Genomic DNA, 15,619 nt, shown 5'->3' with positions numbered 1-15,619 from the left:
AGGAAAACTGTAAAAGAGAGACTATATCTGAAACAGTTTAGTTGTGCAGGACAGAAGAACTCATAAACTGAGACTGACCAACAAGGATTTTATTTATAGAAAAGTCCATCATGCCGTTTTTAAGGCAGGCGGACATTGTGCAGTTTGTTTGTAACCAAAGAACATCCATAAAGGAACAGAAATCAACATTCAATAAATAGATCATTAGTAGTGAGTCACAAACCTGAAGTGTATTCAGTCCATTAGTCCCAACTTTTCCCATTTTGACACATTGTTAACCTCTAATGCTGAATACACAGGCTAGATGTGCATCAGAGTAGAGTGTACTGGAGTTTGTTAAATATATGAGTTAGTTTATTATAAAGTAATAAAACAGTAGGGGATGATCTGATATTTATACTTTTTACTTACACTAAATTAGAACAGCCACCTTATTTATTAATGTTTTTATTTCAATAACTGAGAGAGTCTGAACAGAGTTTGTTATCTATTGTCCCAGATGTTTTATTCCCACATGCTTCTTAAATTGTGTTTTGTGGAGGAAATATGTAATTTAAAATTCATTTTGTTATTGAAATTCCTTTTCACTGTTATGGAAGCAATTGATGGATTTAATGTATAGAAGTATTTGTTAAAGCAGTAGGTGTAAATGTGTATAGTAGTATTGTATTGTATTGTATAATACATCAGTTTATATATTAATGTATTTATATATGTATACGTCTATATATTTATTTTGATTTATTTAGGCCTATTGGATGTATGCCGAGCTTTCTGTTTATTTGGGACAGATTTCTTCACCTTTCCGTTCTTTCACCATTCTTGCTTTCTTTACAACATTTACTTTTTCACTATTACATCCATAGCTGTAGAAATATCATTACTCTGGCACTGACATGGCTGAAAAAGTAATCTTAGGACAATAAAAGCATTCTGTGAAGTTTTAATGTAATCGTATCCAAATAGACACATTTTTGCCAACAACTCCACGTGAAATATAATATACCTTTTTAATATTATGTATATTAATTACTGTAGCAACAGAATTGTGTATGAATCTTGTTTTATCATTTTTTGTCCTAAATATATAAACTAATGATACATTTTCTATTTTTTTGTAGTTACTATTGATATATATGTTACTTTGTACTTCCCTTCAATTACCATGATTTGTGCATTTTCTTACATTAAGCGATGAAATTAGCTTAAAAAAACTCAAACTAAGAAAACATTATTTGTGGTGTGCTGAATTCTAAACATGTGTCTGGTATCTATGTGCAGTAGCTCTATAATTAGTATCTAATCTGAGAGAAACGATCTGAATCAGAATCAGTGTTGTTGGGCGAGTTTGTGTTCATTTGCATGTGGCACAGGTGCTTTAAATCAGGACACTAAATAGAAATAGAAAATAGACATACAAGTAGGTAAAAAGAAATAGACATATAAATACATATTGAATGAAGCGTCTATGTTAAAAAAACAGCATGTATTTGAATTATTTATCATTATGGCATTATTATTTTGTATACTAATTAGGCACAGTGAATGTTTTAGTGTTATTACACGAGGCAACAATTTATCATCATGAATAAAACGTACAGTTGTAGTTAATTAAATCATTATTTGATGGTAACCATTTGTTGAGCAATTTGAAGATCTATAAACATCAGCTGCAAGTTTATAATAGCCATCCACAGTGTTTATTAACATTAGTTTCAACTTTATAATAAACAATCTCTAGGTAACTGTTTTAGGAGGTGTTTCATTGTTTGCTCACAGTGAAATAACTATCTAAAGTTTAATGAACTATGAATGCTCCATTTGTTACTGGTGGGTGTTACAGACCTCCTCTCTGTAGATATAAAGTATAATATGTATAAAAATGGATTAAGACGTGTGTTGCACACATGATACACGCTGTGGAGGCTCCTGTAGCTCCGCCCCTCCAAGAGTTGCTAGAAGCAACAGGAAGCGACAACCCCAAAAGAAGAAGAAGGAGCAGCCTGGAGGAAAAAAAACACACACAGGAGGCCGGAATCATATCGCTTGATTGGCCTCTCCTCACCAGATCCACTGCTGGGGCTGTGAAACCCCCTGAGCCCCGACCCGACCCGCCCGCGTCTGTGACCCGGTTCTGTCGGAGTTATATACGTGGCACAAGAATGAGCATGTCCTTCTCATAAAAAGGCTCCAGTGAAGCTTTTACCTGCCCGCGGAGAAGAAAACAGACGAGGTGAGTACAAGTATGTGAGCTGTCGCCCTAACATGAGACTAAATCCCGTGTGACACTTGGCCAGCGGACATTTATGTAATGTGGCACAGATGTGGAAGTGGAAGTTGCTGCTGCTGCTGGTGGTGGTGATCCGTCTCCTCCGCTACCCTCCGACTCTACTTTTTTATTACTCCGCCACGTCGGTGATCACGTAGGTGAGGAGCAGGAAAAGTGTGCGTGGCCTGTTGCTGCTTCACTTTTTTTTAAAGACAGTTTTAATCAACAAAGGAGCGCTATGGAGGAGCACCACGTGTCGGGAGACAGGGCTTTCCGTCTGTCCTGGCCTGTCTTATGCCTCCGCCCACTGGCCTTCAGTGCCAGGCCCCATTAGGGCTGATCAAGTGGATAAATGAATGAAATGCGAGCTGTCTGCTGATTGGTGATCAATAAACCTGCAGGTTAACGGCCTCGGTGTTGTGTGAAGGGGATTTCCAGGTGTTGTGTAAACATCTGTCCCCTCTCTCTCCTCTGGTGGTGCTGTGGGAGTCTCTCTGAGGAGATGTTTTTTAAGGTGACAAGTCAACCAGACTACTTCCTGTAGGACCAGGGAAGGGTTTGGCATGAGGACCACAGCAGGCCTGTGCAGCCATAATGAAACTTTATGTTGTAATGTTTCAATTTCTGTAAAATAACACAGTTCACACAGTTTTTCCCCTGTGTGAAATTGAGGGGGGCACGCAGCCGCGTGATATTTACAAGAAGACACAATCAAAGATGTGTTGGATCAAATGTAAAAATCTATTTTTCAGTTTGTCATCCACAGAGCACTGAACATTTACAGACTGTAAAAAATACTTCGCTACAAGTAAAAGTCCTGCATTGAGAAAGTGAACCAAATAAAGGTATGTAAGTATGACTGCAAATAATACATTTAAATACTACATATAAGCCTAAACTTCATTTTGTAATACAAATATGTGTTGTAAAATGATGATACAGTTAGTAAAAGTAAGAAAATAACATGATATATAATTATAACAAGGGTTAATCGGCCTCCTGATATTGACAAGAAAATACAGACAAAATATGTGTCGGTAGTAATGACCATGTATAGAAATATATGATGTCATTTTGTCATTCATAGAGCACTGACAAGTTTCTATTTGACCATTAAATACAAATGTAGGTCATCATAAAAAGTTTAATCCAGAGTCGGAGAAATTTTTCAGATCCTTAACGTAAGTAAAAGTATTAATACCAGATTCCACTACAAGTAAATGTCCTGCGTTAAAAGTGTTACTTCAATAAAAGTATGTACTTTATACTACATATAATACACTTAAATACTATAATACTGCATACAAACTACATCTGGTAATACAGCTATGTGTTGTGAAATGATGATTAAGTAAGTAATAATACTCACTGTAGAATAACGTCCCGTGTGACTGATGTATTATTATTATATCACTTATTATTATATTATTTTTTCTAGGTAACATTTTGCTGTTGCAGTTGTTTGAGGTAGAGTTCATCTCAAACTACTTTTTAAGTTTGGAAATAATAATAATGTGTTTGAAAAGTTTTTGCATGAAAAATGACTGATGACTTATCAAAGTTGTTGGGAATCAATTCCAATAATCGACTAATTAATGAATCCACTATTTGTGATTATAGCTGTACTGGTGTAAACTGTATAAAAGTGTATACATTTTTTAACCAAATGTCATATTTTATAAACTCTTACTCTTACTTTGTAAAGTAACTAGTTACCAAAGCTGTCAGATAATTGTAGTGGAATTGAAAGTATTCCCTCTAAAGTGGAGTAGAGTAGAAATACAAATTCACATTAAAGGAAAATAGTTTGAAAAGTACAGGTACATCAAAGTTGTATTTGAAGGGAGTTTGGTTAAATTCCACCACTGGTTTTATCTTTTTTCCAGTTAAGTTACAAAATGAAAACATATTTGCTGGGATTTCAAACTGTAATTGTCCAGGCCCGTGTCCACCAGCAGTGTTGGTTGAACCCTGTGAGAAGTGAAGAGGACACAGTAACTTCACACTGTTTGACATTTGACTGTACAGGCCGGGTTGCTCAGCTTCCTCAGCAGGCCTCTCCCTGTATTCTGTATTTCTTCTCTGTTGCCTCCCACAGCAGCTGCCACACAGTCTGCGGCCTACAGTGGAAAGTTTCACAATGGCAGTGATGATAAACGCCTAAAATTAACTCAATTACTGTTGTGAGGCAACCTACATGTAGGCAAACTGTGAACTCACAATATGTGATCAGTTTATCACAGTTGTAAAAGCTTTCTTTAATGGAAAGTGATTCAACTATTGAATGGCTTCTTTTTTTATCACAACAACATCGCCAAGTTCTAGGAAGGTCACCAAAGCTTATTTTAGTTATCAACAAAAAAAATTAAAAAGGAAAAAAAACTGGATAAAATTATTGGATAGAAACGAATTCAATAAGAAATTAATTTCTCTTATTAAGTTCTGCTCTGTTGTAACATATTGTGTTTACTCGTAACCACTAGATAGCAATTTGTCTTAGCTTTTAAGACTGTGATTATTCTAATTTATTTTGTCTAGTATTTGGTCAACACTTATTGATATTGTTGCCTAATGCACATTTGGTTCCAGATAGATACTGTATGATATGAATTCTGAATCATAAACTACATTTAAATTAATGTATCTATAATACAAAAACTAAAGCTAGTGTAGAGACAGTAGTGTAATCAGGAAATACATTATTTTGATATAGAAAAATGTCATTAAGGAAATATAAATCAGATATCACGTTTTTTTTCTACATTTTGATAATTTAAAGTTTCACTTGATGAACTTTGTAACAAAAGCTCAGTAGACGGACGGTCAGATCTTTCTTTAAAAATGTTTTTATAGTTATAGGTTGTTTCGAAAAATAAACCTGCACTATGTTTATTTTGAAATTACTGTAAGAATCGGCTAGAAATCTTTATGAATGAATCTAAATTGGGAGCATTTTTTTATAGTCATCTAAAAATGAAGTTTCTTGGTGATGTTGGTTGTATTTTTATGTTTTCTCTGTGTCTCTGAATGTTAGTTATAATCTGCGGGTTTTATTTTTTCAGGTGAGTACCGACCTGAATAATGTTGCAAGGAATTTGTGTTTCTTGCAATTTCACACAGGAATGCCGGCAGGTTCTTGTCCGCAGACACTCTGACTCAACTTTTCTTTGCATAAGAGGAAGAAATATGGTGTGTCGGAGAGGAATAACGCAACACCTCTTCCTCTTATTAACGACACTTTATATTGACCACTTCAGTAATGTGGTTTCGCTGCATTTGAGAATGTCATGTTCACTTTCAATAACATTTTGAGATATAATTAACCCTATCGGTACATGCTGGGCTGTAAATGGGTGAGTAGACAAGATTTCTCTGGAGAGATTCACAAACAGATCCAAAAGGTTTTATATTTTGTTTTAACAAATCATCTGGATCTCAACAGTAGGCCCAAAAAGGCACGTATGTTTTGCTACCTTCAGCAGTGACTCTGCATCTATCAGTTTTATTCTCAGGTCTCATGAAGAAATCATGTTTACAAAACTACAGTCCGATCATGCTGTCAACACAGACTGAGAGTCTCCTCCAGTGTTAGTATAGTGTATTTTAGGAGTATCGGCTTTTTGAAAAAGAAGAGCGCGCTAAAGAACAGAAGAGGATGAATTCCTTGTGGAGGTGTTTGGGTTTCAGTGGATTGTGTTTCTGTTCTTTTGTTGCTGTATTCTTCTCACTGTCCTCTGCAGAAATAATTGTAGCTCCGGCCCTAGTTCATCTCTTTCACACTTCATCTTCCCCAACAAGCCCACTGTGATCATAATATTTACACAGCCCAACACAGAACAATGTGGAAATGTTTTATATTTGCAGGTTAGTTTCTATCTATGCCTCAGTGTTGGTTATAGCTATAGCTGGAGGCATCATGTTTTCGTTTTTGTCCCATTCCTGTGAATGCGATATCTCAGAAACACATGAAGGGAATTTCCTCAAATTTGGCATGAAAGTCCACTTGGACTTCAGGATGATTGATTAGATTATGGTGGTCAAAGGTCAAGGTCACTGTGACTTCACAGAGCACATGTTTTCGCCAGCTCTCAACAATTCATATGATAAGTTCAACAAATATTTCACACAAATGTCCGATGGGATAGAATAATGAAGAAGCCAGCAATAAATTTAATTAATAAATAATCTGCTGATAATTTTTTCAATTAGAATCAATGTTTTGCCTATATCATGTAATCAATAACAATTTCTCAGAACCCAATATGTTACATGGAAGTTGCTTATTTTACCCAAGAACAAACAGGGCTAATAGTTATTTTTCATTTACACTAACTCATCAGTAAATGATGCAAGTGGTCATCAGTTCAAATAAAACAAATGTTTAACCTCAACATGAACAGGATTATAAAACAGTGGACCGAAAAAGCAAACGACCTGTCACCTGAGAGGGGGGATGGGATTACAAATATGGTAATGATGTTGCTCTGCTCTTGTCCTTGAGCCCCAACGTTCACAAACTGTGCTGGAGGAGGCAGCGGGAGTGAGAGGAAGCAGATGACCACAGAGCAGTAGGACATGCATGCCAGATATGAATGTGACAGGTGTTAATGTGGAGTAGGTGGAAGAGGCACCCTGTAGATGGAGGGGGATAAGGTGTAGCGACAGGCGGAGCGGGGAGTGGGGAGTGTTCCAAACTGGTTTGAGAGATTAAAGGCTGAAAGTTGGACCAAGGAAAGGAAAGAGTGGGTGATGCTCTCTCTGTTTGTATGCCTGCTGCCTGGCAGGAGGGCGAATGGACAGAGGTGGTGGTGAAGCCAGAGACAAGTTAGAAGCAATGGGACAAAAAAAACGCTGTCAAGGTTGAGTGGTTGACGCTGGCAGGGTCCTGTGTTTAGTGTATTTCCTATAAAACGGTGTCCCATTCAGTGAACCATTTGATTTCTTTCGGGAGGTGAGGTACTTTGTCCTTTAGCTCGTGGATTATGACAAAAAACTGACATTTCAGCACTTTGCACCAAAAATACCTTAGAGCTCTTTTGAGGTTTCACTCTAATAGAGGCCAATGCAGCTAGCCCTAAAATGTTGGGCACTTAGCTCCACGCGCAGTTAACTCCTGCTGCCAGTAAAGTTGAAATAGACTGATGTGTGTTATTTATTAGTGGTAGGTGAAGCAATACACAGTATGTAATATATACTTGCACAGAAAATTTGTTCTCAACAGTGCAGTTCTCCTCAGCCTCTACAGAGGGTTTGAGTATCTGAAGTATTTTGATTTTGTGGCCCAAAAAACTTACTACTGTCTTGCTGCTCACTGCTGCTACTGGAGTCACTTCCAGGCAAACACAGGCAGGCAGCTGTTTCCCCCCTGAAAGAGCTCTCACAAAATGACTCTACCGCCATTACTCAGCACCAGACAAAAGACCCCTCTGGTTTGTGAACATAAGGGCCCATTTGTCAGCTAAAGAGACAGATATTTCTCTCAGGAGTCAGTGGAGACCGAAGTAAAGCTAAAAAAGACAGAGGATATCGGATTTGAATTCTACAGACGGCTAAATTAGCGTTTATGGTGTGTTCAGCTCGTTCCATTGCTACCAAGAGGCTAAAAAGTTGGCTGATGCAGGTCTTAAGATTTTGAATGTGTAGCTGGTTGCAGCCTGATTGTGTTGATGATGATGATATTTAATTGAACTTCATTGACCAGCAGAGGGAAAATTAAAACCAATTTTATGTTAATTTAAATTTTAGGCTTTAATCTATGTAGATGATAGAGTTGGGCAATTATGATATATACCATGATACAGTATACATGTCTCTACTGTGGGATAAACGGTAGTGTTTGTACTGTATTTTAATTATCTCTGTTTGAATTGAAATTCAGTGAGCAGCAGTTTCATACTGCTGTGATGAAGTGCTGAGATTTGAATTAGATTGATGAGTCATTCCTATCCAGACATTTTTGAAGAGGAAATCTACTGCATTACAATATGTATTAATAAAGTATCAAAATATAAAAAAATAACATTCCGTAAAAGAAGATTTTTATTCATATGACCCACTCTGAATAGCTGAAACTGTATTTTTTGGTACAGGAATGGTGCAGTCGGCTCTGTGGCACATCAGCCAGGTGGTTGAGTGGTACAGCGTCCCCCCTCCTGAATACAGCAGCAGCTCTCTAAGTGCTACACAGTCGTCGACAGCACGAAGCAGTTTGTTTTACAAATGGAAATACTAAAGATGAAAAACAGCCCTTGTCCTCCGTTGTAGAGTTTAGTATTACAAGCTTGATGTTATGCTGTTTGTGAAATATTACAGCTGAGAGCTTCCACCATTAAAACCACCCGCCTGATACACTTTCTCATGTGTCCTGCTTCACATCAAGAATTGACTGTTCACTTGCCGCCTAATATATCCCACCTTTTCACAAGTGCTTTTGTTATAAAATGATCAATATTATTCAAATCACCCGTCAGTGGTTTTAATGTTGAGGCTGACTGGTGTACATGACACATTCATATCTCCTCATTGGACACTTATAAGGAGCTGTTGTTTACTGACAACTCTTTGCCAAAAAGCGGATGTTATTTGGATGCAAAAGTATAATAGCAGAGTTACAATAGACAAGTATTTCAGTACATTTTGAGAAAAAGACAAAAATGTTTCTTCTGAGGCGCGCTGCTGCCAGCTCAAAATCAGCTCTGTACTCATTCAGAAATCGATATTGAAGCACAAGAGCTGCCGAGGAGCTGCTGCTCATTTTGAATATGAGAGGTTTGGAGTAGAAAGGCATTGAAGTCCAGCCTCTGCAATGTTTTATTCTTAGCCTCAAGACAGTTTGTGTTTCTTACTAATTAGTCACCAGCTAATCAGAGACAATATTTGAGTGGGGTTTATTCCTTTACAAATCAATTCTATTTATGAAGCCCAAAATCACGATTGCCTCAGCGGGCTTTACAATCTGTACAGTGAAAGACATCCTCTGTCCTTAGCCCCTCGATCCGAGTGAGGAAAAACTTGCCATATTGAGAAAAACAGGGAGATTTTTTTTTTATTATTTTTTTTACCAAACTTTGCCAGTGCAGAGAACTGATGGAGAATGGGTATACTGGTTTACTATTGTCATTAAACCTTTTAGACTCACTGACTGGGTGGCTTTACAGATGTTGGATGTTTTTTATGTGTCTTGTCTTTCTTGATTTTGACTTGTATTGTCTGCAGTCGTCTGGTCTGATAGCGTAGCACGATCTGTTTCAACTACACTGTCTTTACATACATCTGTGTTGGGTAGGTTTGGGTTGAGTGATTGGTTGATGAGTGTGAAAGGGGTCTGAGTTTCCTACTATTACACAGTGATGTGTATAAAATAAGGATAAGGTTTCCCAGTTCCTCCATTGTGGATTTTCCAGTATTTTCGATAGAACAGCTCCAGGCTCCACATTAGCGTGACGTTTCAAAATCCCTTTTAATAATCTCATTCTTGTAATTAATAGCTTTTACATCTGATTTGTCTGCCCTACTTTGTCTCAGTCTGTTTGATCTTGGCCATGGCCCACGGCACCAGTATCCAGTATGAGCCAGTGGCAGAGATCGGAGGAGGCGCTTACGGGACGGTTTATAAGGCCCGAGACACAGAGAGCGGGCAGTTTGTGGCTCTGAAGAGCGTGCGTGTCCAGACGGACCAAAATGGCCTCCCCGTCTCCACAGTCAGAGAGGTGGCTCTGTTGAGACGGCTGGAGCAGTTTGACCACCCCAATGTGGTCAGGTAAGACCGTCATTAAAGTGTTCTGTGTGCTGTCTACAACCCACTGTGAACACCGCCTCCTCACAGAAGTCACTTTTTATTCTACATGACAGGCTTATGGATGTGTGTGCCACCCAGAGATCAGACCAGGAGACGAAAGTCACTCTGGTGTTTGAACATGTGGACCAAGACCTCAAGACGTACCTAGAGAGGGCCCCAACTGCAGGATTATCTCCTGGACACATTAAGGCAAGAACTGACCAAAACAGTATCTAAACTAAACTTCATAATCTGTCAAATATGTTGTAAATTGAAGTCTGTTGAACTGTAGTTTTAGTGGAAGTATAACGGTGTTACTCTGCAGGACCTGATGAGGCAGTTGCTGTGTGGTCTTGCATTCCTTCACTCGAACCGCGTGATGCACCGAGACTTGAAACCAGAGAATATTCTGGTGACCAGCCAGGGCCAGGTGAAGCTGGCTGACTTTGGACTGGCCAGGATCTACAGCTGCCACATGGCCCTCACTCCTGTGGTAAGAACTCACGTGGACTACACTAAAAGCTTATTGTGTTTTGATTATGAAATTTGTAGAAAAAAGGGAAAATTTGTGATTTTTAGCTCAGCTAACTTGAAGGAAGGGAGTCTGGTGCACTAAGCTTTGGAAAATGGTCATCAGACATGTTTTTTTGGTTATTGGTGTGAACAAGCTTAAACAAAAAGTACTGTTCTGTGGCTTACTATAACATTTTAATGGTTCCTGATTTTTGTTTTCTTTAATCGTGTTCGAATCATTTGGTCCCACACCTGCTGATGGACATGTTTGTTTTTCTCCCAGGTGGTCACGCTGTGGTATCGACCTCCTGAAGTTCTGCTGCAGTCAAGTTACGCCACACCTGTGGACATCTGGAGCACCGGCTGCATCTTTGCCGAGATGTTTAGATGCAAGTGAGTCAGCAGAATAATCCACACCACAAACACCAAAGATTTCTCCAACAAAATACGTTAATGTTAATATACTTTTCCAAATACATTTCGGAGGAAAACACAGCTTGGAGAATGTTCACAGACAACGTTTTTTTTTTCCAATCCGGAACGTGTGGCATGAAACACAGGCAGGGCCTTACAAAGCAAAGGACCATGTTCAACTTTTTATTGGTTGTTATTTTTAGATTACTGTAACTCTTAATTAAAGTTAGGTGAAGATTGTGGCTTCCATTAAAGATTGACTAAAGTCTTTTCCTGTCTCGTATTTTAAGTCGCTTCTGACTTCTTCAAATTAAACCAAGATAACATCTTTCCCTATCTGGAAAGTGCTTGAGTCGCCTAAATGTAACTAAAATGTCTAGAAAGGTTAATCTTGCTTAAATTGACATGATTGGATACTGTAGAGAAAAAAAAGTGAATACATTGACTGTTTGCAGACATGTTAAATATTAATATTTGCTCATAATCTGGAGAACATTACTCTATGTTTCTTGTCTAAAAGTTTCTCATAGTCCCAAACATGCCAACGCTAAATTATAAGACATAATAGACCAAATATGATATCTATCATAGCAAACGGATGCTTCATTTAAGTTTTAGGGCATTTAGCAGACGCTTTTTCTGAAGTGGCTCAAATCCATTCATATATTCATACACCGATGGTGGTGGCTGCCATGCAAGGTGCCAACAGCACATCAGGGGCAATTTGGGGTTCAGTATCTTGACCAAGGGCACTTTGACATGCAGACCAGTGGAATCGAACCAGCAACCTTCCGATAACAAGACACTGGCTTTATCCCTGAGCTGCAGCTGCCCTTTGCCGCTTCACCTTTAGACTCTTAAAAGGTTGTGTAGGTGCATTCGTGATTTAAAACAACTGCAAAAACAGTTTAGGAGGGTTCAGATTTAATCTGTAAATGGTCAACATTATCAAGTTATCTTAGGCGTTCGGGAAATCTTGTCCGGACTATTAAACTGTCAGGAGTTGAACACACACATTATGTTACAGCATATATATTGTATTTTAGTCGTAGCTAAGTTTTTTAATATACTCTTAACATGCAGACTTTATTGTTGTTCACTTGTGCACAAGGTGTTTCTGCAAGCAAAAATGTGTAAATTTAAGGCAACCTGTGCAGCTCGACGACATGTAATTTAAATGTGTCTCTGTCTATATGCTTGGAGTAATATATGATTTCTAATTGGCAATTATTCACAACCTCTCTCCCAGATCAGCGGATAACCAGTGCAGCACATACACAGTAGCTCCATCTAGTGGTAGATATGATGCATTGTGTAATTGCATAAAGGGATTCATGTCTGAGAATAATTGTCTTGGGAACAGTTAGTATAATGATGGTGATTACATAATGATACATTGATGGAGCAGAGGCACATCGTTATAATGTTATAGCTTACACTATCAAAAACAATTAACAAGTGTAATTTGGTGAGACGTTGCAAACTTGATCAGTGGGATCCTTCAACTTGCCCTTCATGCCAGCCTGCTAATCTGCATCTGAGGGACAGTGTGTTGCTGTTCGACCTCCTGCACAAACAGGAAGTACAAACACATGTGGGCTCATTAAATGAGAGCTGCTTTAACTTTTTTGACTTTGGTACAAACTTTCTGTCCTGTCTGTCAGACCTTTGTTCTGCGGAGAATCAGAAGTGGACCAGCTTGGCAAAATTCTCGAGTGAGTAACTAATTGTTTCCATCACATACACCTGACTTTGGCAGTTGATTCCTACTATCTCACTGACAATAATCTCTCTTTTTCAGAGTTATTGGCTTGCCACCAGAGGAGGAGTGGCCCACCGATGTTACACTCTCAAGAAAAAACTTCCCCCCTCTCTTACCTCGACCAATCACTGACTTTGTTCCAGAGATAGATGAGCAGGGGGCACAACTTTTGCTGGTAAGTCTTCGCTTTGAATTAAAATTAAAGGGACACTCCATCATACATGGTAATTCATTGTAAGATGTGTACAGAGCTGAAATCAGGACAGTAACAAGCAAGTCACCTCAGAGTCAGGAAGTGTTCGTTTGACTCATAGTCTGCTGATGTTCAACACAAACCACAAGAATTTCACTGGGGCAATATGAGAAATTCTTGTGATAAATGTAAAATAACCAGCTGGTTAAACTAGAGGAAAGAGCAGATGGACTTTCAACAGATCCATTCTTTGGTAAAACTGAAAATACGAGTTATAGGAGACCTATTATGACATTATGTGTTTCATATATGATCTTGTGAGTGTAAAACATCTTAAAATTAAAAAAGCAAGGTCAAAGTCTGCACCAACAGTAGCTCATTTCTCCCACAGAAAACCCTGCTCCTGAAACACCTCGTTAGTAGTTCCACCTCTAAATCTGTGACTTTGTGACATCACATTACTTCACATATTTGCATAAGTTATGCCTAGTGACTAGTTCGGCTAGTTAAGAATTCATTTAGCACAGATGCTCTGTGTTTTTTGAGCGTTCAGGTGGTAACCCAGAATAACATTTTGAACCCAAAAACTTTTCCAATGTATTAGCATTTAGTCTACCAACAGAAATACTCACAAATGTTGCTCTTCTGTGGTCAGTATATTTTACAATGCCTCTCTATGAGATGTAGATAATATATGATCAAGGGCAAAATGAAGCGATAAGTTAGTTTAGTTGTTAAATTAACTAAATCCTAATAAGCAAAGAAAGCTAATGACATCTTGATTAGCTTATTTTGGTGACTTTCCACTGAATTTATTGTATGTACTTTCCTCTGTATTATTAAATGAGTAAACATCTTTGACCTGTAACTTCCTGTAGTTTCTTCTGGTTGCCTGGTAACTGGTCCTTTCCAAATATAGATTTCCTTCAGTACAGTAATTTTTCATTTTATTAAATCATAAGGATCAAAAAAGATGATATACAACATGTTAATTAATGAACTTTAGAGGGGCTAGTAGGACGGTTTTTGTTCCCTCGGATCAGAGCCAGGTGAGGCGTTTCCCTTGTTTCCAGTCTTTATGCTAAGCTAAGCTAACCTGCTGCTGTCTCCAGCTTGTCTGGTCTAAACCTCTTTATTTAACTCTTGGCAAGAAAGTGAATAAGAGTATTTCTTAAGATGTCAATAGCTGTTGCTTTGATATCTGAAATCTTACCTGCTACTCTCTCCTCTACAGAAAATGCTGACCTTTGACCCCTTCAAAAGAATATCTGCCTTGAATGCCCTAGACCATCCATATTTCCATGATGGGGAGACATTGACTCAGACAAAAAGCTGAAGTGATGCAGTTAAACATGCAGCGAGAGGTAACAGTGTCTAAGTTTAGACCTGGCTTAACCATAAAGGATTTCAGTTTCATTCAGTGCATTGCCTTTCAAGATGTCTGGGTTTCGCTTTGGGATATTTTTTCTTTTACTCCCGCATCAAAAAGGATTAAAGACGGGGGAATGGAATTAAAAACAGAAGAGGAGTGAACTTAAGGATCACTGGCATGCTTCCCAACGTGTAAATGTCACAATTAATGACATTAACATGTCATGTCTTCAAGGACAGTACCAGTGTTTTTCATGTTTGATTTCTGTATCAGTCTCGTCAGCAGGGACTGATCCACAGAAACATCTGTTATTCCCTCTGAAATGTTGCTGTTATTATTTTTGTACAGTGTTTAGACAGAAAGGAAGCCGAGATGTCATCTTTTTTGTGTTTCAGGCTGAGCAAAGTCTGACAGAAGTGACACCTCAGGGTTAGAAGAGTCAGTCATCAGTGACTTTTTATTTGTATGAATATTTTCCTACAAAAAAGGAACAAGAACAACATAAGCCTGTGACGGGCATTAAGCTTAATGAAAATCATGAGGAAAAGGAAGGATGGCATAAAGTAGAAGTAGAAGAATGCACAAGATAGACACACATGACAAAAATACTGGTATTGCCCTTAAAAGCTCTCATAACATGAAATAAATGTTTTCTTTTATTGAGGGACTGAAGGGTTCGACTTCATTTCATGTTTAACATTTTTTTGCTAAAACCGTTTGAAATCAACCAGCACTGCAACTACAAGTGAATAAAAACACGTTTTAATCACATTGAGATTTCATTTGTGTATTATTGTACAGATGCCATATGAAATGAATAACTGTGATCCCATGGAAACTGAAACAAATTGAAATGTTGGGTGAAAAAAGAGTGATTTTAAATACTAACAAAAAGAAACAAGAAACAACAGCTAAAAGACCCAGTAGCTTCATTAGACTGCTCTTGTCCTGAATATTGACAAATAAGGAGTGAACGAATGGGGCTGTCTGAATCAGAGAGATGTTTTTCTTTTTTGGTTTAATCCAAGCAAATTGCTAATGTGTTTCACAAAATGGAAATCGATAGTGTCTTTTTGTTAGACCCTTCCTGTCTCGTAAACACTCTCACAAAAATGTCTAAAGTCCAATCCCTGATGACATCACTACAGGTTGTTTTTTCAAACTTAAAACAGACATATTTAATATTAACATGGGTATATATATATATATTTTTTTTTATATATATTTACGTGGTAGTAAATTAGCTGCCCTTTAAATGATTTGTTGTCTCATGAATAAACCAATACAAAAAACTAATTTAAAAGGTACAATAAGTAAGA

General features: G+C 37.9%; 1 protein-coding gene across 1 annotated transcript; it reads left to right on the top strand.

Annotated features, from left to right (window-relative positions):
* Window positions 1–1,949: 1,949 nt before the first annotated feature.
* cdk4 (cyclin dependent kinase 4) lies at window positions 1,950–15,071 on the top strand. Its single transcript, XM_030421461.1, has 8 exons — window positions 1,950–2,233; window positions 9,794–10,028; window positions 10,121–10,256; window positions 10,372–10,539; window positions 10,843–10,952; window positions 12,638–12,688; window positions 12,775–12,910; window positions 14,163–15,071. Exons 2-8 carry the CDS (start codon window positions 9,811–9,813, stop codon window positions 14,262–14,264), a joined length of 921 nt encoding a protein of 306 aa, XP_030277321.1. The 5' UTR covers window positions 1,950–2,233; window positions 9,794–9,810; the 3' UTR covers window positions 14,265–15,071.
* The last annotated feature ends 548 nt before the right edge of the window (window positions 15,072–15,619 follow it).

This window comes from Sparus aurata, chromosome 6, assembly GCF_900880675.1.
Source record: "Sparus aurata chromosome 6, fSpaAur1.1, whole genome shotgun sequence".
Taxonomy (NCBI): domain Eukaryota; kingdom Metazoa; phylum Chordata; class Actinopteri; order Spariformes; family Sparidae; genus Sparus; species Sparus aurata.
The sequence above is the reverse complement of the archived record's forward strand: the minus strand, read 5'-3'. Positions and strand labels throughout refer to the sequence as shown.

Coding starts and splice junctions, on each gene's coding strand:
- cdk4 (XM_030421461.1), top strand. CDS start 9,811: ATGGCCCACGGCACCAGTATCCAGTATGAGCCAGTGGCAGAGATCGGA. Junction 10,029..10,120: donor GACCACCCCAATGTGGTCAG/GTAAGACCGTCA, acceptor TCTACATGACAG/GCTTATGGATGTGTGTGCCA. Junction 10,540..10,842: donor ACATGGCCCTCACTCCTGTG/GTAAGAACTCAC, acceptor TTTTTCTCCCAG/GTGGTCACGCTGTGGTATCG.